A 25,264-nucleotide genomic window follows, 5' to 3' on the forward strand; every position below is an offset into this window, starting at 1 on the left:
CCTCCCTGTGAGCCGCTCCTCCCGACGCGACAACCCCCTTCCCTTTTGAAGCAGTTGGTTCCTCCCGTTGTCTCGGCTCGTTCAGTTTCCGCGCTCTGGAGTCACAAAGCGCGGGGTCACGTGGGCGGGCCGTGCGCTTTGTGACGTCACAGCCCCGCCCCTTGGCCCGCCTATCGGCGCACGCCTGCCCCGCCTCGCGCGCGCCGCCCGTGCAATCCCTGCTTAAGAGACCCCGGAGTGGGGCGCTCGTCCGAAGCCAGGCCGCGTCCGCCATAGTGCCTGGCTTGGAAGTGTCGCCGCCGCTCGCTGAGGGCCTCCGAACGGCAAGGGGGCAACACAAAAAGGGAGCCGGAGAAGCCCTGGCCGCTGCCCGGCAGCTTGCGGGCGTGTTCTCCCGGTTCCAGGCCTCAAGGCGACGGAAACGAAAGGCGAGCGAAGCGCGGAGGATCCGGCGAGAGGAAGCGTCAGGGAGTCTCGGCGGTTTCCCCGGGGTCCGCCGAAGCCACCCGGCCGCCGGCTGGGGCCCGGGGTGGTGAGGAAGTGCTCCGAGGCCTCGCCGAGGCCTTGTGCCGGCTTTGTGTCCGAGGCGGCGGCGGCGGCGGGGGGAGGCGGAGCCGGGGGCGGCCTGCGGGAAGGCCTCTCCTCCGCCGACCGCGCGTTTTCGGCCTAGGCCGCGGGGCCGCTCGTGGCCTCCGGGGAGCAGGCGCCTGGGGTTTGTGTGCGGTGGGGGCCTGGGCCTGGGGAAGCTGACGCCGGTCGTCCGGAAGCCAGGAGGAGGCGTGAGGCCGCTCGTGGACTCCGGGCCTAGGCCCTCTCCCCTCAACCTTCTCCCGGGGCCTGGGTCACCCCAATCCACGGAGAGAGAGACCCGCCGGGAGGTGCGGCCGCGCTATGGACCCCTGACCCCGTGGGGTCGCTCGGACTCTTAACGTGTGGACTGACCGCTACTGACTGCACCGTCTATCCCCCGGTCTCTGCCGGCCCCTTAGCATGAGCGAAGGGGACCCAGCCGGGTGACATTGTGCCCGTTGGCGGATTCTCGATTTCCCCTCTTACCCGTCCTCGTCCTCCTCCTCCCCCATGAAGTGATTCTGAGTATCGGGGGGGCTCTGGATGATTGTTCTGACGAACCCCTGCTTGTGGTTGGGGGGTATTTAATCTGAGGCCTTAGGGTCCTTCGGTGTCTTTTAAGTGTTTTGTGTGTACATATTTTGCTCTTAAAGTTTATAAATATACATATATTGAGAGTGTCCACGTCTCCTCGCTGAACCTTAGGAATCCCTTGGCACCATGTCCTGTGTGCATTATAAATTTTCCTCTAAACTCAACTATGATACCGTCACCTTTGATGGGCTCCACATCTCCCTCTGCGACTTAAAGAAGCAGATTATGGGGAGAGAGAAGCTGAAAGCTGCCGACTGCGACCTGCAGATCACCAATGCGCAGACGAAAGAAGGTAAGGGCCGCATGGTCTTAAGATATTTGCTGGCTGGAGAGAGATACTAGTTAGAAGGTGCCTGGCAGGAAGCTAACCGCCATTATGTCTCTAGTGGGACTGTTCGTTCTAGTATTTTGGATACAGCTTTCATTGATAGCCAAGGGTTGCAGCAGCTGGCCTTGGAGTTTCTCTGGTTTATTTTATTTCTGCATACTTGGGTCATCTGTAACAGGCTAACCCAAAACGTGGAAGCCTGATTATTCTTTTCGCTGTTTTTTTAAAGGGAGGGAGGGAGGAGAGGGGGATAGCTATCTAGACTCTTTGGGTGCTTGTCTTAGGGCGTTTTCTAACTTATTTTCCATCAAGAGGGAAGGAGAGCCTGTGCAAGACTTGTTTGTTCAATCAGCCAAAAAAAAAAAAAAAAAAGGAATTCTCCAACCTAACAACATTGTGGAGTTTGATGGCAAATTTTACGTCTTGCCTTCCTCCCTCCCCACATTTATTTATTTGGAGTTGCTTGCCTGTGTTGTGGAGAAGGGATCTGAACTTTTAATATTTTTGAGGATTTAATCAGTGTTGGAATTGCTTTGGATCTTGAAATGTTCTGATGTCACCGCTCTTGTGTGTCAGCTTCAGAATTAGTGACTACTCTTAAGATTTATCAGTTCGATGAAGATCAAAAGTACTGATTTTTTTTTAAGTGGTAGTTGCTAGATCTTACGTGACTGTTGATACTAAGGTATGAAAAATAGGCGGCTACCATAGAGTACAAATAAGCCACTGATAAGAATCGTTAGATTCTTTCTCCTTTTCAAAAGTATTTGATAATGTTGGGAACTTAATAGTAGATGAATGTGACAGTCTTTCCTGACTCTGAACTTGTTTTGGTTTCTTTTTCTCAAATCAGTAATGCTGATGTGTGTTTTTTAGCAGTTCGGTGTTCTAAAAGTTACTGATGGGATGAGAAGTGAAGTTGACAATTAGGTTAGGGTATTTTTTGTTTTGTTTTGTTTTGTTTTTTTGAGACGGAGTCTCGCTCTGTCGCCCAGGCTAGAGTGCAGTGGCTGGATCTCAGCTCACTGCAAGTTCCGCCTCCCGAGTTTAAGCCATTCTCCTGCCTCAGCCTCCCAAGTAGCTGGGACTACAGGTGCCCGCCACCTCGCCCGGCTAGTTTTTTGTATTTTTTAGTAGAGACAGGGTTTCACGGTGTTAGCCAGGATGGTCTCGATCTGCTGACCTTGTGATCCGCCTGTCTTGGCCTCCCAAAGTGCTGGGATTACAGGCTTGAGCCACCGCGCCTGACCAGGTTAGGGTATTTTTTTAGTCACTGAATTTTTATCACACTTAAGGTGTGACATGGATTCTTTTAGTTGAAATGGGAGGTCCCCCACTTCCAGCCTGTAGTTTAGGTAGAGTAAATCTTGTCATGTAGACCAGTTTTCCATTTACAATGCAGACCTAAGTATAATTGTATTAGGTTAAGGAACAGCGGTGCTGGCGTATCATGACTCAAAAATATTAAGGAAGAATTCTATTTGCTCAAATCATATTATGTGAAAATACTGTCTGCCTCCCCACCTTTTAAAAACAAGTATCATACCCTTTGATAATTGGAGCTATGTGTAATCCTCTGACTAAGGAGAGGAAAAACTGATGGTGGTCATGAACGGTTGAGAAATAGCTTTATTTAAGTGTCTCACAAGCATCCCTTAACTGTAACAGTCACATTTCACACAACAGATGGGTTTATAAGAAGTTTGGGCCATCTTGATATATTGAGTATTTATGAATGAGAGGAGAGACAATATGAATGGAATTAAAGGATATTAAGACAATTTTTATCGTCATATATTCAAGTTTCATATTTTACTGGAGTATTACACAATTGAATCATTAGGGCTAGGCGTTATCCATCTTTTCGACTGAACAACTGAATGTAACTTTTTTTTTGTTTGTTTTTTTCCTGTAACAGAGTCTCACTCTGTCACCCAGGCTGGAGTGCAGTGCCACCATTTCAGCTCACTGCAACCTCCACCTCCCTGGTTTGAGCTATTCTCATGCCTCAGCCTCCCAAATAGCTGGGACTACAGGTGTGCACCACTACACCCAGCTAATTTTTGTATTTTTAGTAGAGATGGGGTTTTGCCTTGCTGGCCAGGCTGGTCTCGAACTCTTGGGCTCAAGTGATCCACCCACCTCAGTCTCCCAAAGTTCTGGGATTACAGGCATGTGAATGCAACTTTAGACTGGGTAAGTTATAGTTGAAAGAATCCTGTCCAGAAATTTAAGAGTTTTGTGACTTTGTGTAACCAACTTTTTTTTCCTAGTCAAGGAAATAAATGCTACGTAATTCAAACCCCGAAAGCCAGGGAAGTGATTTGCCCAGCACATTTTCTTTTTTATATTTATGTGAGCTGCCCTTTATTGGAGAAAGCTTTGATATTAAGTTTGTTAAGAAAAGGGAGCTTTGAGGGAGAAAATTTGTTTTTTATGCAGTCCTCAAATTAAGAGAGAAAGAGATATTGATGATAGCTACTTAACTAGTTTTATGGGAAATAGTATCCAATGTCACAAGGCAGTTGAGTAGAACGCCACTTGATTTTCGCACTGATACTCAACATATTTACTAAAGAAAACTATGGTAATCTTTTTACCATAGTTAAGGTCCAGTTTCTTAATTCCATTCTTATAATTTTAAAATCCCTAATCTACCATGTTTCTATAAAACATTTCCTTACAATTTTGGAATTCTGTCCATGTTTAGGTCCCTTAGATTTTTTTTTTTTTGCGGGGGGAGACAGATCCTCACTCTGTTGCCCAGGCTAGAGTATAATGACACAATTTCGGCTCACTGCAACCTCAACCTACCAGACTCAGGTGATCCTCCCACCTCAGCCTCCCAAGTAGCTGGGACTACAGCCACACACCACCATGCCCAGCTAATTTATTGTATTTTTTTTGGTAGAGATGGAGGTTTTGCCATGTTGCCCAGGCTGGTCTCCTGAGCCCAAGTGATCCCCCTGCCTTGGCCTCCCAAAGTGCTGGGATTATAGGCTTGAGCCACTGTGCCTGGCCTAGGACCCTTAAATCTTGATAAGACTAAAATGCTTGGGTCAGAATTCCATGTGTTTTAGACAAGAATCCTGCTTGTTTCTAGAGTATATTTCAAAATGAATCTCAAGTAATCTTTGTTATATATGAGATACTTTTCTACTTTTCTGCACACCGACCCCCAAAAAGCAAAACATCCTTCATTCTGAAATTAAAGTATGAGAGGTTTGGAAGCTGAATATGAAGAGTTTATAAATGACTCTTATTATATTTCTAACTCTCCATTTCTCAGATTCATCTTGTTTTTCATTTCATCCATGCCTTTCATGTCTGGGGTCAAAAAAACTGGCAAGCACAAAGGGTCTTTTGAAGCCAACAGACTACTTGTTAAGGAGGTATTTTAAATGAAATAACCCCCTAAGTGTCTTTAATACCCCTAGAAAGATACCTTGAGGGGTAAGAAATCATCATTGTAATTCAGGTATTTAAAAAATCAGTTAGAACATCTGTTTTGAAGGGCATTGAGGCACCTTTTAGTTTGACACAGTACTGTGCTAATCAAATTAATAAGCTGTCTTGGAAAGCTCTTGTGAGTACATTGAGTTGTTACCTATTCAGAAACTTCCTGTCAGGTGTTTGACGCTGTTTTGTTTCTAGAATTAACTTTTAAAAAATCTAGTCACCCCATACTCTCAGTTTTTCTGAATCAAAGCTTTCTTGGAATTTGGGACTATCATGAACTATCCAAGATAATGATTTTTTTTTTTTTTTGGAGAAGGAGTCTTGCTCTGTCGCCTGGGGCTGGAGTGCAGTGGCCGGATCTCAGCTCACTGCAAGCAAGCTCCGCCTCCCGGGTTCACGCCATTCTCCTGCCTCAGCCTCCCAAGTAGCTGGGACTACAGGCGCCCGCCACCTCGCCCGGCTAGTTTTTTGTATTTTTAGTAGAGATGGGGTTTCACCGGGTTAGCCAGGATGGTCTCGATCTCCTGACCTTGTGATCCGCCCGTCTCGGGCTCCCAAAGTGCTGGGATTACAGGCTTGAGCCACTGCGCCCGGCTCAAGATAATGATTATAGTCCTATATTGACATGCCTAAATCTAGGAAATTGCCTACCTCTGATTGAATACCTGTGAGATACCACCTTCTATTTGAAGTATATAGAAAATAACCCTTGCCTGAACAATTTCATTTATAACAAGGAGTACTATTAGCATTATGACTAAAAATAATTAATATACATTGAAAGCCGGATACGCCTACATATGTGGTAAGCGTAGTAATCGGAAGAGCAGAGATAGTCACTTTGTGCAGAGTAACTTTAAGTGAAGCAAGTAAACTTAATGACAATAAAAAGGCCTGGTTGGGTGATTAAAGGAGATGGATACATTTTTGCATCTTCGAGATAATTTTTCTTTTTGGTAATTTTACAGATTCTTTCACCATAGTTAAGGTCCAGTTTCTTAATTTCATTCTTATAAAAGTATTGCAAATAGCCCAAGGAGTATAAAAATAGGATCCATTCATCTCCCTCTTGGTTTTCCCAGAAGGTGACATCACTGTTTATCCAGTGGCTGTAGCCAGGAACCCAGGGATTCCTCTGGCCTGATTCCTCTTTCTCCTTCATCTCCCCAATATTCGATCCATCAGCAAGCTTTGTCAATCCTACCTGAAAACATTCTGTCTTAATTTCTGTCTGTCATATCCTAACATAGGTCATCATTATCTCTACCTGGATTGTTTAACAGCCTCATTATTAGTTCCCTGGTTTCTACTCTTGTTCTCCTACAAGCAGTCTTTTTTTTTTTTTTTAACAAAAAGCAAATAATCACTTTGCTTAAAATCCTTCAGTGTCTTCCTGTTGCACTTTAAAACAAAATATAAATCAGTGTGTGGTCTATACCTTTCTGTCATTCTTCTCTTTTATTTTCTTAGGCTCTTCAAGCTGTTTCGTGTCATTTTCCCACATGCTTTTCTTATCCTCTGCCTGAAATAGTCCTCAACCAGTTTTTTCCCCGTATCTGGCTGGGTTCTCAGTCCTTAAGGATCCAGTAGAAGTTCCTCCAAGGGACTTTCTTGGAATCATCATGCTATCTGAAGTTGTATCCCATTATTCATTCCTTGTTAGAAAACCATTTTCTCTTTATTCATAACGTCATAATTTAATTTTTAGTCTATCTTCCTCAGTAATAATTTCTGTGAGTGCAGGGATTGTAATACTCAACTAATGTTTAGGGACTAGGAGAGGCAGAATATCTTCATTCTAAATAACAGCTTTTTCTCTGCTCACATGTTCAGCATTTCTGACTAAACTAAAGAATGACAGTGTTACTGAGATTTGGAGTTCCACAAAAGTAGAGGTGCCAGAGCCAAGAACCTGCTGATGATATGTGTTGTCCTTTGAAAAGAAGCCCTCTTACAGCTTTGGATGTTTGTTCTGACAATATCAGTAATCTAGTTGCAAGGAACTTTTAGTTATTATATTTAAAGTTCATTTCCCATGAAATTTGTATTTGAAGTTTTCTTATTCTTGGGTACTCACCCAAATCCCCAAATGGAAATTCGATTCTGTCTTTTTATTTACAGAATATACTGATGATAATGCTCTGATTCCTAAGAATTCGTCTGTAATTGTTAGAAGAATTCCTATTGGAGGTGTTAAATCTACAAGCAAGACATATGTTATGTAAGTATCAAATCTCATGTATTTCTCAAAATAGACTTTTTTTAGTTTGTTTTTTAATTTTGTGAGAGAAAACTGTATTTTAGAACTGAACTCACTACTTTAACCTTAATGAATACATTTTCTCAAGACTGTGAGGATAGTGGGTTTCTTTGTTCATTTGTTTTTTATTTCCTCCCCCAGTTAAATTGACTTAGCCTGTGGTGAGAAGGGCCATTATTAGGAAAAATTTTTTCTCCATATGGGCAGTATTTACAAAGACAAGAAAGTGATATTCAGATTATTTCTGTGCCTTTCTTTGACTGCTTTTTTTTTGAGCGTGTTCCTTCGGTTTTCTTCACCACAAAAATTTAGTGTCGTAGACATTGGTCCTCAATATTTTGACAGCATCAAGAGTATTCAGCAATGCTAACATTTACTCTTTATCAATAAGGGGCTTTGGCTGAGAGACATAAAGTATATAGGATTTATAATCATAGGCACTGAAATCAGGCTTAGATTTGACTCCATTTACTGCTTCATACCAGTTGTGTGACTTTGGACCTCGGGTAAGTCTCTGTGCCTCAGATTCCTCAAAAATAAAATAGGGATGTGAATACTTAACCCTAGAGGGTTGTAAGAATTAAATAGTGTCTGGCACATGGTAAATGCACATTATTGGAATAGGAAGAGAGCAGTCTCACAACTAGTCCAGAGCTGATGGTCACTAACCTGGGACAGGATTAAAACCTTATATCCTTAACTTTCTCTGCTTTCTTGCCATTTCAGTAGTGATAGCAGAACTATAATATGTGAAAAGGGCAGCAACATAGGTTATTTAAAGAGTAGTGATTTTCACTTAGGATTAGGTAGTTTTGTTTGAAGTGGAATAAATTGTTTTAGTCAATGAAAAATTCTAGAATTTGCCAGTGCTAGGAAATGGAAAGTGTTCTTGAAATTAAGGTAAAAATAAAGTCATTTCTTGGAGCTTTACCTCATGTGGGCAAGTATTCTAAGATTTTTCTCATTAGTTTGTTGTAAAGTTACATTCCACATCTTAACACTTAGAAGTCCTTTTGTGCAGTATCTTTTGTATAGTAAAGCTTTAAAAAGCTGAATATGTTCCTTGTTGTAATTGCCAAGTGAACTTTTAATGGTGTGTGTTCTTATCTTTAAATGATTCTAAGAACTATGGAAGAATTATATTAGGTTTTTGTTGTTGTTGTTGTTGTTTTTTCCCTGAGAGGGAGTCTCACTCTGTTGCCCAGGCTGGAGTGCAGTGGCGCAATCTTGGCTCACCGTAGCCTCCAGGCTCAAGCAATTCTCCTGCCTCAGCCTCCCAAGTAGCCAGGATTACAGGTGTCCACCACCAAGCCCGGCTAATTTTTGTGTTTTTAGTAGAGACTAGGTTTCACCATGTTGGCCCGGCTGGTTTCAAACTCCTGACTTCAGGTGATATAACAGCCTTGGCCTCCCAAAGTACTAGGATTACAGGTGTGAGCCACCGCACCCAGCCTAAGAATTACAAATTTATGGGGATAATTAATTCCTACAATCTAGTGTGAAGTTTTACTTTAATTTACCAAGTGCTTTTTAAAAAATGGCAAACATCATTTCTGTAGATTTTTTGATAGAAACTCTTTTAAGAATTACTTGAAGTACATGGCAAAATAAGTTGCCTCTTACACAGAATACTATGTTAATTTACAATATATAGGATTCTGTTTGTAATAAATTTGCCTCATAAAATGCATCTGGTTTTTTTTTTTTTTTTGAGCAAATAACTAGAAAATCAAAGCTCAGCTTTTTTTTTTCTCAAATTCCAAATTATACACAAACCTATAAACTCCTATTAGATGCTAACATTTCTGTATAGTCAAGATACGTTAAACTTGAAGCATTAAAAGGTATACCTAGCACCTCAACTCCTTCCCCTTTCCTGTGTGGATTAAAGTAATTTCTTTTGGGGTTTACGTGTATGTTTTTTAAACACCAAAATTTTCCAGTTCTACACAGCCATTTAAGTCCATTCTTTTAACTAAAATATGTGTTTTTCTGGGAGTGAGAATTTTTGTTCAGTTTTTTTTTTCTTTTTTTAAGAGATTGGGTTACTATGTTACAGCCCAGGCTAGTCTCAAACTCCTGGGCTCAAGTGATCCTCTTACCTTGGCCTCTTGTTCAATTCTTTTCTTTTCTTTTTTTTTTTTTTTCTGAGCTCTGCCGCCCGGGCTGGAGTGCAGTGGCCGGATCTCAGCTCACTGCAAGCTCCGCCTCCCGGGTTCACGCCATTCTCCTGCCTCAGCCTCCCAAGTAGCTGGGACTACAGGCGCCCACCACCACGCCCGGCTAGTTTTTTGTTTTTTTTAGTAGAGACAGGGTTTCACCGTGTTAGCCAGGATGGTCTCGATCTCCTGACCTCGTGATCCGCCCGTCTCGGCCTCCCAAAGTGCTGGGATTACAGGCTTGAGCCACCGTGCCCGGCCTTGTTCAATTCTTGATCGTTGTTTCAAGACATTTGAAAAATGAAGATAAGTATCAGCCTGGCCTTCCAGATTGGAAAATTAGTTTTGGGAGCACAGCAATTTCTCAGGGATCCAAATTACAGATGTTAACAACAGTGGTCTTCCTGATGTGTGAAAATTTACCTATTCAGAAACTGGGAAATTATGTAATTTAATTTTTCAGTGTATGAAGAATAAACCACATTTCTAAACCTAAAATCCCTATACTACCTTTCAGAAAACATTTGTTTTAAGTGGCACGGTACGCCTATTTTCGTATTCCCTAGTATGGAATTGTTTTCCAAACCACAAATCTAGCTTAAAACTGTTCAAAGGTGGTAAAGATTAATTAATCAGAGTAATTCATTCAGAAATTGGCTGTTGTTAAATATCTATACCAAAGGAAAATTGCATTCCTAAAAATGTATTATTGAAGATAATGTGTTAAAATTTATTAGCACAAAAATTCATAAATAGCTAATGTTAATTTTGGTTTTTATTTTGTTTTTTAGAAGTCGAACTGAACCAGCGATGGCAACTACAAAAGCAGTATGTAAAAACACAATCTCACACTTTTTCTACACATTGCTTTTACCTTTATAATGTAGCAGTGAAGTAAATCATTTTAGAACTTAATATCCAACTGATCATAGTACATATTGTAAATAAAATGTATTTTGATGACAGCTCAGTTGAATATGGATATATGTGGCATCATTTGCACACTTATTTTGTAGAAATGGGTAATTTGTGCCCGTAACACTGTTTCATATTAAATATGATAGCATTCTCCCTGTATGACACTGTGTTGTACAGTTAATGTATGATCCTTTTTAGATCGTTTAGGTTTTGCACTAATGAACATGATGACATGTTCTACATTTGTCTGTCTATAGTTAGTATTTTGTATGTATGTACAGGCTGTTGTGTGCTTTTTGTTTCTTGCAATAAAAAATGTTTGGAGTGTATATTTTGCCATTTTCACGTTGTATCACTTAGTTTTTGTTAGTTTTTTTTTTTTCCTGCCTGATTTATGGCTTCCAAAAATGCATTAGCAACATGCAAAGCTTATATTGAAGTTTGATGCTTTCTCCAAGTTCAAACACATCATAGAAAAGAGCTTTCCAGAGACCATTGATGCAGCTTTATTATTTAGTCGTGCTTTATTTGGCATTTTGAGCTCCTTCTTTTGTTTACATCTGTACTATAAAGTGATACCTGAAACTGGGGCCCCCTATGAATATATAAATGTCTTAGTGATTTTCAGTTTATATAAATTTATTATATTATTTTCAAAATTTAATGAGATCTTCTATTTCTATCTAGTTAGTGCAGATGTCCAAATTAAAATATTTCCCTCTTTTTCATGAGATACTAAAATGCTGCGTTAATTGTAGGCTATTGAAAGCTGTAGCTTATCAGAGGTAACTCCCCTTAACCAGGATAACTGGTTTGAAGAAAGTTAAGCTTAATTTTTGTAATCACAGATTAACTTAATTTGTGATATCATTTTAACTTTGAGCTCTTAAGTAAAAAGTAGCAGCATTCCTAAGTTGTGGGGTGAAACATCTGTTTCATAACACAGGTCTATCATAATTGGGTTCTGTAAATGTAATGGTTCTCTATAAACATTTTAATGCCCAGGCTTGATATTGTACACAATGCAAGATGTCTAAAATCTTCATTTAGAATTCAAGGGTATTGCTTGCTATTTCACATTATATACTTTTTAAATACTATTGCTCTTTGTATATGAGGCATTTCACTAATCTTGGATCATTGGATCTTAAACATGATAAAATAGAATATCTGAACATTGGACTTGTTCTTTAGAGCTATATGGCCTTTAGTTCTTGTGGAACTAAATACAGTGATTCTAAGATCAAAAGTCTTAGTGTTTGGGGTTTTTTTCCTCTTTTTGGATATGGGTTTTTTTTGTTTTTTTTTTGTTTTTGTTTTTTTTTTGTTTTTTTTTTTTAAGCATAATGCTGTAAAAACTGTCCAAGCTTATGTTTTGCTGGTGATTGGTTTAAAACTGATTTTTATGTATCCAAATGCTAGCATAAATTAGATTGACTATCCTGGTGACTGTAGTAGTTAATGTAACACATTTTGTATAAAGTACAGTTTATATAGTATTTAAACTAATTCAGATGAAGTTTTATTTCTTGAAAACAGTTATTTCCTTTTTGTTTATTAGCATGTGTATAAACACAAATCACATGTTCATAAATAAAGTTAACATTCTTTTAGCCTTGTGTGTTCCGGCATGTCTGTATTACATTTATAAGAAGCAGTTTATTTAAGCTTATTTAGGTTTCTCTTTTCTTTTCTTTTCTTTTTTTTAATACTTTAAAATTGGCTTTAATTTTTAGGTAGAATTATTGAAATAGAGATATTAGATACCCTGTTGTCCCCATCATTTATTTGTTTGGGGTGCATTTGCTGGCATTTAGGATGAGAATATATTCATCAAGCATAATTAGTGCCCATCTTAGGAGATTTAGAATCACGTGGATTGTACACGTTCACAAAAGCAAAGTAAATAGAGGTGCTAAGCCAAATTTTTCTTACCCTGATTAGTAAAGTGAATATATAGTTTTGGTAGTGGAAGCGAACTCTAATCACGGATGGATGACTGTTTCCATATTCCCCAGTCTTGTTTTTAGTCATCCGTCCATGTTGATACCCCAAAGCTGGATGTTCTTCTTGCTAACTAAATATCAGAGTTGCATTTCACAGGATCCTTTAACTTCAAAAAGCAAGTATAGTTAGCATAAAAGATTTTAGATCCTTGCTCCCCAAAACAAGACCCCTAATTAGGTACAGGGAGGTGGTTTAATTTTAATGTCAACAATCTGCATCAGTCAGTTTTGTGATGACTTTAAAGTGGCAGGTTTTTTTTTTTTACCATTAGTATCTTACCAAGAGTCACTATTTTTATTGATGTTTAGTAATACAGATTCCTAATCATTTTAAAACCATTCTTTGTCAACATTTTTTGCTCATTTCTTAATACCTCGCTATATATAGAAAACATTTGTTTGCTTTTCTAAATTTGAGGTAAACTTGACTTTTTTGTGGACTATAAGATATTTAGGGGCAATAGTGATTATTTGGTAAAAAGGTGATTTAAGTGCAGTTGCATATCTAAAACCACTTCAAAGTCAATGAATATATAATACTAAGTTGGCAGAAAGCTTAAAAGCACACAAAAGCCCAGCATAAAAACAAAAAGGATACTGTGTCTTAAGTGTTAGGAGTAGGAAGACTTCTTTTTTGTTAAATTTTTTAGTTCCAGTGGTAAGAAAGTTAATATAATTGTTTTCTTTCCAAGGAAATCATCAGTATTTGTATTCTATTTTAGATAGTAATGGGCTATTTTTAAAGGCTGTTTATTTTATTGGTGAAAAATGTAGTATAGATGATGGTTGATAGCAATTTGTCTAGTCCTTGTTACTTCAAATAATTCCTGGTTGGTATAAAATTTTTAAAATAGATTGAGTAGGTCAGAACTTATTTAGATAAAAAGAGAGTATGTATTATTTAGAGGTTTTTTTTCTACTTACCACTTGATATTAGTTCGTAAAGGAAAAAAATACTTTAAAGCTGGACAAAAATGATAACCCAATGGCAAATTACGTTAAAATGCATTAGGATGTGGGATTAGTGCATCATGAACTCTTTTATAGTCAGTTCCTTAATGTGCAGCAAAGAAGCTTTTGTCTGAATAAACATCCCAGTAATATCCATCAAACTAACTTTTAAAACCCTAAGATATTTATGAGATGTGTCTTATGTTTAGCCAACATTATTTTTTATTTACATTTATTTACTGTGTGGGCATTGGCTAAGAACTTCATATTGAGACTGGTTACATTTCTCTTTGGGGCTCTTAAGTCATGTTGCTTTTATTTTAAAACTTAGTTCTCTGGAACATAGAACACCTGATGAAGACTTTTTTCTTTGATCCAGGCATCTTGTTACATTCTCCATTTTAAATGAAGAGTTCTGACCTTACAACATGTTAAATAAGCAACCCACTTACTACATAGGAAGCTGTAGGGAAAGCATATCTTCAGGATTGTTTACTAAAGATTCTTTTAAAAACTAATATTAAAATCATGTCAGAGGATCAAATGAACAAAAATTAGTGTTTAATTTAAAATACATTTTAATTTTGAAAGATAAATGTTTTATTCCTCTTTGCACACAACAGTTTATGAAGGTGGCTCTCTCCTGACTCCATACATCTTTTACACAAAGATGCCTCTTCAAATATGCCCAGTTATCTCCCCCACTTCAGTGTTGGAGAATTGGCAGTTGTTGAGTGCAGCAGAATGCTTAAGACTCATTAAAATACATTTTTTAAAGCCTTCTTATATCCTTTATATGTACACTTGCTCTGTGTGATTAAATTAACTTTCTTCAAATAATAGAGTCCACCATAATAAGTGATAGCTTTGTTGGCCTTCTCCACAGGGTGCTTTTGTTTTCCCTTTTTTTGACTTAACATCTTTGCCCTTATAAAGTTGTGGTTTCTTTGACAAGAAGCTATTCTTACTCTCTGTATGAGAGAATAAACAAGCTTCACTCAGACTGAAGTGTATGTTTTCAAAAATTAAAGAAGTAGCAATTATATGGGAGCTGTTATTTATTAAAGCAATTACCTAAGCCCTTAAAGAGCTGTTTGTTTTTACAATGTTGTATAATGGCCTTGCAGGAAAATTAGATTTCTTATTCTCTCTTCCAGTGTACATTGTCTTGAGTATTGTCAAATTTAGAGACCATAGAGAGACATGGGGCTTAACACTCTGAACAGATTTTCTGTGTGATATATTTTTTCCCCATTTTTTCATTTTAATTGAGCCCCTTTTTCCTCCCTTCCAACTGATAGCCTTTTATAACTGTGTGAAATATCTAGAGAAGAATGAAGCAGGCTGAGCTACATTTTCAAGCTTAACATTCTTTAGAAAACTAAGAAAATGCCCAATATTTCAACATTAAGTGTCAATAGGGGCTAAATGATCACTTTAAGATGTTTTCAGTTTGGAACTTGAATGTGTGTTTAATTTTTTGTGAACAGATTGATGACTCTTCTGCGTCTATTTCTCTGGCCCAGCTTACAAAGGTATATATATATTCTTGAAAATATAAGTTTTTTTCTAACATCATATTTTTTTATGTGGAACGGTTTTTTAAGAGGGGTTGGGGGAGGATATATTTTGCAAAAGCATTGTACATATTATTACTATCCTGTAAAGAGTAGTTGCTGTTTTGAGAAGATAGGGGAATACTTTGTCAGCCTCAGCGTATTGGAGTATTGTTCATCTTCAAGACAGAAGAAACACTTGAAGCTACACTTAATTTTTTTTTCCCTCATACGTTTTGTTTAATTATACATTGGAAACTAACAAGGTTCTGGAGGAATTTCCTGCTTTTGGCTATAAATTATGTGGACCTTTTTTAAGCAGCCAAAACAGAAGATTTCCTTTACACGGACGATTGCATGGTTATTTCTTGAATATTTGACTTGATCCCATGAAGGTCAATATTTTAAATGTGATACAGTTGTTTCTTTATGCTATAGACTTGTAGTCTGTCTGCATTAGAAAAAGTTTTGAACAACCTAATTTGTTTGAACACAGACTACATGAATTGTGTAAGTGTGTAAAGCTGTTTGCAGGAATATACCAATGTGTATGTTTGGCAGAGGGGCAAATTGTTACCTCCTGAATCACTGTATATGCAATGTTTTGCGATAAGATTGCTTGCATTTTCTGCTCAACAATGTGTATCTTCTGTTTGGGAAAGCACTAGTGATGGATTACTTTTTAAAGCAATACATTTAGCTTGCAAATTGTGCCTTTAAAAAAAAAAATAGGCAGACTTTTGAGGGCCAAGAAGGAAGCTGTCTAGTTTTCCAAAAATCCTTTTTCCCTGCTATCAGAAATGTGAAACCAAATTTAGCAACCAAGATTAATGAAAAGATGGGTTTTCCATTAGTGCTGTCCCTATCTTGTCCTTGGCTTTGTTATGTCCTTTCCCCTAGACTGTATCCCGACAAATGTCCTAGTAACAAATTGCTTTTTAAGCTCCTGTCTGGGAAAAGTAAGCGTTAAAATTGAGTATTCTAAAACATAAAGTGGACTAAAGCCATCCTATTTTATAATTTTCTAATGCAAAGTGGTTTAGTATAGAGTTAACACTTAGAAGTTTATAGTTTACTGTTTTTATTCATATGTACTGTAAGGACCATATTTGAGTTTTTGGTCTATTCCTACCATTGTTTCTTTGCGGGGAGGAGTTGGGGAGGTTTGGGGGATTGGGTTTTTTTTTTTTGTTTTGTTTTGTTTTGTTTTTTTAAACTACAGGTATTTGTAAAACAGTGTTTGGGTTCAAACAAATTAGTTGTTAAACATCTGTAATCCAGTTTTCTGTAAATGTTGCTGCTGTTCTAAGCTCTGTTAATGTTAAGCATTCTTTGTATATAAAATTACAATAAAATGTTAAAACTGGTTGCTTGTTTTGTGGATGAATGTAAAGACAACCCCCAATGAATGGCTGATATGAGTGCTAAATGCCTGAAGATTCAACTTACTAGAAATCACTCCCTTAGACCCTGCTTATATCTAGACCTTGTATATCATACCTCAAAGATGAAATTCATAAAACTTACCTGAAGAGTTTAATTTAAAATTGTAATGCTCAATGCACATCTTTTGCACTTGATTTGAAACTTAACATCACTATCCAAAGAGCCTTCTTCTAATACCTGCTGCATAATATGTTCAGTCATTCTACCCCCATCCCTACCTCCACATTGTAAGTATAAATTATAGTCTTAATGCTCTGACACTTGAATTATTTTTAAAACATCAAGTGTTTCTATTCTAACAATATCAGTCTTTAACTTGTAGAAAATTAGTATGCAAGTCTTAATGTAAGGTACAAACAGGGTCTAAGGTTTGAGTGCCCCCAGAATGACTTTCTTCAGCCTTGCAGACACCCAAACATCATGTAATTACCTAAGAAATTCCCAAGTGCCTCTTCCAGGTTATACGTGTAAATAGCTGTTTTTATGCAAGGTTAGTTAGATACTGCTCTTTACAGGATGAGTGGTGTTGTCTTTGGCTGTGTGGTCTTAAATGTGTTTCTAATGTGTGTGTCAAATAATTACCTGTTAAACAGACTGCCAATCTGGCTGAAGCCAATGCTTCTGAAGAAGATAAAATTAAAGCAATGATGTCGCAATCTGGCCATGAATACGACCCAATCAAGTAAGTTTCCTAAATATTTTATACTAATAGGAACTTTTGGGGTGGGTTTTTCCCCCCCAATCAAAAGCACTATTTTTGCGAAGTCCTCGTATACATGTAATTTTTTTTCCCCCTTTTAGTTACATGAAGAAACCTCTAGGTCCACCACCTCCATCTTACACGTGTTTCCGTTGTGGTAAACCTGGACATTATATTAAGAATTGCCCAACAAATGGGGTAAGTTCAAAGCAGAAACTATGGTATATCTTACCTTTTTTCCTTTGGAATTGTTTCTTAGCTATCTTATTTTTCTTGGTTAATACTGCCTTCTGTAGACAATGGCAAATGAGCATGGTCTCTGGAGCCAAATTTGCCAGGCTTCACATCTTGGTTCTGCCACTTAGCTGAGTGAGTTTGGGCAAGTTACTTGATCTCTATAAGCCTGTTTTTTCTTCTCTAAAATGAAGATAAAATAGTACTTACCTCACATAGCAGTTACGAGGATTAAATGAGATCACATATGTAAAGCACTACAAGTAATAGAGTAAGCACTGTATAACATTAGCTAATTTATTAAATAAAGGTAACTGGTTTTTCTCTTCCTCCTCTTCCTTTTTCCTCTGAATAGGATAAAAACTTTGAATCTGGTCCTAGGATTAAAAAGAGCACTGGAATTCCCAGAAGTTTCATGATGGAAGTGAAAGATCCTAACATGAAAGGTGCAATGCTTACCAACACTGGAAAATATGCAATACCAACTATAGATGCGTAAGTATGCAAATTAGGTATGACCTTTGGAGACTCCAGTCAGTCCCAGGGTAGTGTTTTAATCTTGGGCTTGTAACTTGGCTACTTGGATTCCTTGAGAACTTTGTATACCAAGGTCATTAGTCTCTACATCTTATATTTCTGTGAGGCTGCAGTCTGCTCCATTTAAAGCAAATTTAAAATGGATTTGGGGATTTTTGTTATCAGTGAGTGCCACTTCCCTTGTAGTCTTCTAATTTTTTCTTTTTCTGTCATTCCCTGCTTTCTTCCTCATTCACATACATACTCCCACATACTCTTATTATATATGCTACTTGCATTTTTAAGTGAACAAAACAGATTGTAATCATTTTGAGAAACAGGAGGCTTAAGAATAAAAGCTCTGCATGATGTTGAGGCAAATTTAAGTGTCAGGCGTAAATGAAATACTGAAGTAGCTTGAATAAGTTTGGATATGCCACGTGAGTCTTAAGATTCTCAAGTAAGGTTTATTTTATAAACCATTAGTTCTGATAAACTATAGCTCTATAAAACACCTTAATGCCTTTTTTTTTGTTTGTTTTTTGAGACCAAATCTTGCTGTGTCCCCCAGGCTGAAGTGCAGTGGCGCTATCTTGACTCACTGCAAGCTCCGCCTCCACGTTCACACCATTCTCCTGCCTCAGCCTCCCGAGTAGCTGGGACTACAGGCGCCCGCCACCACGCCCAGCTAATTTTTTGTATTTTTTTAGTAGCGGTGGAGTTTCACCGTGTTAGCCAGGATGTGTTAGGAGTTTCACCACGTTAGCCTGACCTCGTGATCCGCCCGCCTCAGCCTCCCAAAGTGCTGGGATTACAGGCGTGAGCCACTGTGCCCGGCCCTTTATGCGCATTTTTAATGTGTATTCAGATTTATATTATGAACCAGTTTTTAATGAAATGGACAGACATGAGAATTTAGTGGCAGGGTTCAACTAGATAACTTCCCATTTTATCTGCTTTTATTAATGTAGTCAGTTACTTTTTGGATTACCTTCAACAGTTGTTAATTCACATGCTGTACAACACAATATTGAGTGTTCTTTGGACTGTCGTTTTCTAACTTTGTTGAGCATAAGAATCTCCTGAAAAAATATGTTAAAAGACTGGCCAGGTAGAGTGACCTTGGGCAAAAAAAAAAAAAAAAAAAGATCCTGGTTGCTCTGCCCCCGATTTTGATTTAGAAGTTCTGTAATAAGACCCTGATTTTACATTTTTAACAGGTTGTCCAGGAGATTGTGAAGTTAGGGGATCCTCAGGGCATTGATTTACAGAATAGGTGTTCATGTTCTCAGTGACAAAAAGTATATATATATGTGTGTGTGTATATATATATAAGAACAGTTTTCCTCAGCTTCATGCTATAAATATTGTTGAAGTGTAGTGTAGTGAGCAGGTGGGGATGATGATGAAAATAGCTATGCCGTAGAATGGTATTGAAAAGATCTTGTGTTTTTGAATATGTACTTTAGTAAATAGTGTTTTCGTTCACAGATAAGAATGTTTTCCTTAACTCCCAACCCTGCTCACTTCCTCAACTTCACCCCCATCTATTTTTTATCAGTCACCATCCTGTGTTTTTGTGGTTCATCATTGAACAGTCTGTTGTTACGCTGTTTCTAATTCAGAGACATTTCATAGGTGTTTCCAAACAACTTTAGCTTGAAATTGATGATTTTTACAGACACAAGAGCAGACCGCTTCATCTCTATTATGTAAAATTTTTAAATAAAAATTTGTGTCGGAAAAATTAATATCACCTGTAAACCCTAACTAATAATTAACTTCATTGCTTTTGAATGCTGAAATACAAATGCCCAATTGTGCCAGACACACAGCAAATACTGGGGAAAGATGGGAATCCAAATATTTTAAATGAAACTTTCACCCTCTTCACTAACACCACTGATAAGCAACTCAGACTCTTCTTCTGTTTCTTTTTCTATCCTCTGTTCTCCTCTTTTTTTTTTCTTTTTTTTTTTTTTCTTTTTTCTCTCTTTTGGGCAGTGGGAGACTCCTCTTTCACAAATTGGGAACAATGGGGCATAAGCAAATTGATACTTATTTCTGGAATCGTGGTGATGTCTATGGAGCAACTGCAACACAAATAACACACCTAAGGTACCCTACTCTGTACAGCCGAGATTCTTTCATTTTCAGCATTGAGATAAACACACTCTGTTCCTGAATGAAATAGAAAGGGTTTCTCTAGGGATACCTGTGTTTTGCAAATTTGCCTGATTACAGAGAAGATGGGGGTGTAGAAGCAATGGTGACAAGTCTGAGAATAGCTATTTTTATTTTTTTAATACTATAATGCCCAACATTTCTGCAAAATGCATTTCTACAAAAAGCTGGACCTAGAATGTCTAATGAGGTGTTACTTTACAATTTTGTAACACATATTTTGATCATTTAAGTCACTAATGCTTCTTAATTGACTATAAATTGATTAACCTCTTTTAAAATACTAATAAGTAGATCATGGGTTTTGGTATCTCATTTTATTAATTATTTGTGTGGCAATGACATAATATTTCCCTTGAACTATCTTTCCTTAATTGTATAATGTCAGTACTAATTTTAATTTCCCCTCTTGTGGCATTTACTCCAATACCTTCACAGGTTTGAGGGACTTTTGGGATATGGAGAAGGGGAGATTTTTTGGGATTTTTAATTTTAATTTTAATTTTTTTCAAGAAACTTCATAGAGTAGGAAAAATTGTGATTATGGTGTTGTCTAAATTCAAGTCTTGTCTTTGTCACTTAAATAGAAGTTTATGGCACAGAACATGTTACCTTATTTCTGGCCCTCAGTTCTTAGAGTTACGGGTTCTAAGATCCTTTTATTGTTTTTATAGCATTTCCTTGCTTCTTTTTGTTATACTTGTTTAGACTTTTGTGTCTTTGTTTAGGGTGAGGTTGTACATAATTACTCCCTTATTTTAGAAGATACGGTGCTTGTCTAAACTAATTTAGCATTGTGCTGAATTATGTGTTCCGATCATGTAATAGTAGAACATGTAGCATGACTACTCTGCCTTCTTAACAATGATAAAACACTAAAACCTTCTTTTACAGAGAAGCATATGCAATTGGGAAGAAAGAGAAACCTCCCTTCTTACCAGAGGAGCCATCTTCTTCCTCAGAAGAAGATGATCCTATCCCAGATGAATTGTTGTGTCTCATCTGCAAGGATATTATGACTGATGCTGTTGTGATTCCCTGCTGTGGAAACAGTTACTGTGATGAATGTAAGAAATGCTGAATCTTGGAAGATGTTTATTTTAGAATATTTGTATTTATTTGGAATGGCTCTTCCCAACCTCATATATTTTAATAATAAAATTAATAATGTTGATGACAAGTGTTGATCAATGAGCATTTAGTAGTGAGAAGTCTGTTTTTGTTGCTGTATCTTTTTTAAACAATAACCTCTTTGTCCTTTTAAATACTAGAATTGAACACCTTCTCTACCTTTGTCAGGGTGACTATACTGAGGTGTTTTTCTTAATACAGACTTTGTTTTCTATATGTTTTAAGTGGTATCCAGAATTTTAAAAACTTTTTGGGCCTTAGATAATTCTGGAAATGTTTTTAAGTGGTATCTAGATCCTTTTCCTGGATTGTGAATAGCTTATCCTAATATTTCTAAGTGTATTAAGACCTGCTTCTCACTGTCTCCCAGGTTGGAGTGCAGTGGCATGATCTCAGCTCACTGCAAGGTCTGCCTCCCGGGTTCACGCCATTCTCCTGCCTCAGCCTCCCAAGTAGCTGGGACTACAGGCGCCCGCCACCACACCTGGCTAATTTTTTGTATTTTTAGTAGAGACGGGGTTTCACCATGTTAGCCAGGATGGTCTCGATCTCCTGACCTCGTGAGCCACCCGCCTCAGCCTCCCAAAAGTGCTGGGATTACAGGTGTGAGCCATCGCCCGGCGTCTGTAGACATTTATTACCCAGCATTTACCATGCAGTTGTGACTTTTTAAATCACTTATATTAGCACTTAGTTTTTTCCTGCCTCTTATCCTAAGTTTGTGCCTTCTTACACAGAAGAAATCAGTGTTAACCTGAACATTTGCTCAAGCCTGCTCTGGCCTTTTTCATTTTTGAAGGTAGTTTTGAAATATATAGTCCTCATACACATGGTTCTGCATCTGCAGATTCAGCCAACCACAGATCATAAATATTTGGGGGGAAGGAAACAGTAAAAAATAATATAATAATAAAGACTAATACAGATTTTAAAATAAGAGTATTAACAATTATTTACATAGTATTTATATTGCAGCAGGTATTACAAGCAATCTAGAATATTTAAAGTATACTGGAGGATGTACATAGTAGTTACATGCAAATACTATGCCTTTGGGGCAGTTGAGGAACTTGAGCATCTACAGATTTTATCTTCAGAGGGTCCTGGTTTGGATACCTGTAAATCTTTATTTTTTGACCTCTTCAGTGAAGACCAAAATCAAGAAGAGATTGCTAAAGACTTGTTTCAGAGTATATCTTAAGATTTAACAAACCACTTGATATTACTGGAGTTTTACTACATTGAAGCATAATCTTCATATCTGTAATTTAGTGTTGCTGCTGTGTACTGTGCTGTAGGTCTCTCATTTCCTTGCTAGAATAAAAACCCCAAGTTAGCCATGTAAAATTTTTGTCTTTCTAGATTATCTCATACTTCTCTTTTGTTTTCTGCAATATTCCAATTACTAGCTAAACAAAGAATAGTCTTCAAGAAGGAGTGCTTTTGCTCCCAATTCAGACATTTGTTTAAATGTGTCCTTTAAAAAAAAAAAAAAGATGAGGTGGGGGATCCTTCCTATTTTGCCCCAGGCTGACCTTGAATTTTTGGGCTCAAGTGATTCTCCTGTCTCAGCCTCTCCAGGAGCTGGGATTACAGGCACATGCCAGTACACCCAGCTATGCCTCCTCTTTTTAGAGTAGCATAGGTCATGTAGAAAAGAGCAGAGGGGTACTTAAGATGGGAGATTTTACTTGAGTTTCTTAATCTAAGAAATGATTAGCACAACATGCTTGGAAAACAGTAATGTAACTGAACAAATGTTCAGTTTTAATTCATTTCGTAAACACTGAGTTCCTACTATGCTTTTATTAATATTTGAAATCTTATACATAGGTATAAGAACAGCACTCCTGGAATCAGATGAGCATACATGTCCAACGTGTCATCAAAATGATGTTTCTCCTGATGCTTTAATTGCCAATAAATTTTTACGACAGGTAAATCTTTGTATCCATTTTATGAAAAAATTCTTTTTACTCTTTAACTGATTTAACTGTACTCCAGTGAATACTGCATAACATTTTTCTGCATTATTATGCTTGGTATCTGTAGGCTGTTAATAACTTCAAAAATGAAACTGGTTATACAAAAAGACTACGAAAACAGTTACCTCCTCCACCACCCCCAATACCACCTCCAAGACCACTGATTCAGAGGAACCTACAGCCTCTGATGAGATCTCCAATATCAAGACAACAAGATCCTCTTATGATTCCAGTGACATCTTCATCAACTCACCCAACTCCCTCTATATCTTCGTTGACTTCTAATCAGTCTTCCTTGGCCCCTCCTGTGTCTGGAAATCCATCTTCTGCTCCAGCTCCTGTACCTGATATAACTGCAACAGTATCAATATCAGTTCATTCAGAAAAATCAGATGGACCTTTTCGGTAAGCCTATGTATTTTTCACTGTTAGAAACCAAATGAGGTCAATGATGTAGTGTTTTGTTGTTGGGTATCACTTTAACAGCTTTCTTAGTGGACCACTGTGCTTAGTAATGTGGGATGACTTGTAAGAAATGACTTAGTCTTATTGGGGGAAGAGGAAAACAAAGGAGATTCATTTGGCAAATGAGGATTAAGCATCCCGAGGTCAAATACTACACAGGTTGCAACCAGCTCCTGTTAAACATTGAATGTTCCATATACCATAACAGCTCTGAACTTAACAGAGGTGGGAGAATTCACTCGTGGTCATAATGATAGTTTTGGATAGGAGTAGTTTTGAGCAAGAACAGTTTGGATAAGTAGAGAAGTCAGAAATAGTGATTGTTGTGGAGCATCATTATTACGTAGGATAATAGTGAAAACTCATAGCCTGCCACTTCAGAAATGAGACTTTTGTCCATGTAATGTCTCATAAATTCTGAAAAAAAAAAAAAAAAAGTAGGTGTCAGAGGCCCATTTCAGACATATTGAAGCCAAATCTTTAGGATGAAACCTTTACATTTACATTTAAGAAATTCCACTGATCTGGTGAAATGTATTTGGTTGATAGTGGGAATAGGCCCAGAGAGTTCTATGGCTGGCCCAAGATTATCCTTTCAGTTTAGTGGTAGAGCTAGAGCTAAAACTTAACTCCTAATCCTAGGGGGATTTTTGTCTTCATAGGCCACACTTTGATTTTCTTTAAGTTTTACTTTTCTTGCAACTGATTTCTGTCATAAGTATCATATCTTCTTGAGGGTCCTTCATTTTACTTTTCCACTTAGATATAGAGAACTCTTCAAAGTTTCAGCCTTCTGTCATGTTTCTCAAAAATGTTATCATCTTTCACGTAACTGATCTTACTGCAGGTGATGGGTAAACAGCAGCAAATTTTTTACTCTTAATTGTCCATTTCTGATGATTTTTAATGTATTATAATTTATATTTTTTTAAGGGATTCTGATAATAAAATATTGCCAGCTGCAGCTCTTGCATCAGAGCACTCAAAGGGAACCTCCTCAATTGCAATTACCGCTCTTATGGAAGAGAAGGTAAATTTTACTGATGCTTTAATTTGGGATTTTTTTACAGTAGGGTTTTGTTGTTCTGGTTTTGTTTTTACCTCTTTTTTTTTTTTTTTTTTAATTAACTATTTCTGTTTGTTTGTGGTTGTTTCTAAAGGGTTACCAGGTTCCTGTTCTCGGAACCCCATCTTTGCTTGGACAGTCCTTATTGCACGGACAGTTGATCCCCACAACTGGTGAGTAAAATGACTTTGGTTTAGACTTTTTTCCCTTTAAAAAATAATTTTAGCTTGATTTAATGTGCAATTTTATATTTACCTACTGTTTTTATTTTTTTGCTTCTAGGTCCAGTAAGAATAAATACTGCTCGTCCAGGTGGTGGTCGACCAGGCTGGGAACAGTGAGTAGATGTTTACAATAATCTTCTGATGATTGCCTGCAAACTAGATGATGGAAGGTCCAAACTAGGCAACCGGTTGCTGCTCTTTATTGTAAACTTTCATGTGCCAGATTAACTTTTTTTTGGTAAAATGTCAAAAATCAAGCTTATATGAGGGTTTTTTTTTAAAAAATGAGTAAGACTTTTCTAAAATGCAGAATTTTTAAAGTTTTTTTCTACTTTCATGTCCAACAAATGGGGATCTTGACAGGACTTCAGTTAATGAGTAGATAAGATTACTTGAAAAGTTATTTTAAATATGGTGTCAGTTATTTTCCTAGTAGGTTTAACTTTTTCTATCCTTAGATTGGATGATCAAAGTTTGATTTGAGTACATACATAATAAGATTAACATCTACC

At 37.6% G+C, this 25,264-nt stretch overlaps 1 protein-coding gene across 2 annotated transcripts in view; it reads left to right on the forward strand.

Moving 5' to 3' along the window:
- The first annotated feature begins 236 nt into the window (after positions 1–236).
- RBBP6 (RB binding protein 6, ubiquitin ligase) overlaps positions 237–25,264 on the forward strand; it is a 33,904-nt gene continuing 8,876 nt past the window's right edge. For both annotated transcript variants that reach the window (XM_023192894.2, XM_023192895.2), the window contains exons 1-13: positions 237–1,456; positions 7,073–7,172; positions 10,162–10,198; positions 14,736–14,780; positions 16,841–16,929; positions 17,049–17,145; positions 17,537–17,676; positions 20,776–20,948; positions 22,846–22,949; positions 23,065–23,402; positions 24,396–24,492; positions 24,623–24,701; positions 24,811–24,865. In XM_023192894.2, the coding sequence (XP_023048662.1) occupies positions 1,291–1,456; positions 7,073–7,172; positions 10,162–10,198; positions 14,736–14,780; positions 16,841–16,929; positions 17,049–17,145; positions 17,537–17,676; positions 20,776–20,948; positions 22,846–22,949; positions 23,065–23,402; positions 24,396–24,492; positions 24,623–24,701; positions 24,811–24,865 (1,520 nt within the window). In that variant the 5' untranslated portion in view covers positions 237–1,290. The remainder of the gene's footprint in view (positions 1,457–7,072; positions 7,173–10,161; positions 10,199–14,735; positions 14,781–16,840; positions 16,930–17,048; positions 17,146–17,536; positions 17,677–20,775; positions 20,949–22,845; positions 22,950–23,064; positions 23,403–24,395; positions 24,493–24,622; positions 24,702–24,810; positions 24,866–25,264) is intronic.

The sequence above is a fragment of the Piliocolobus tephrosceles genome, chromosome 17, assembly GCF_002776525.5.
Source record: "Piliocolobus tephrosceles isolate RC106 chromosome 17, ASM277652v3, whole genome shotgun sequence".
In the NCBI taxonomy this organism is placed as follows: Eukaryota; Metazoa; Chordata; class Mammalia; order Primates; family Cercopithecidae; genus Piliocolobus; species Piliocolobus tephrosceles.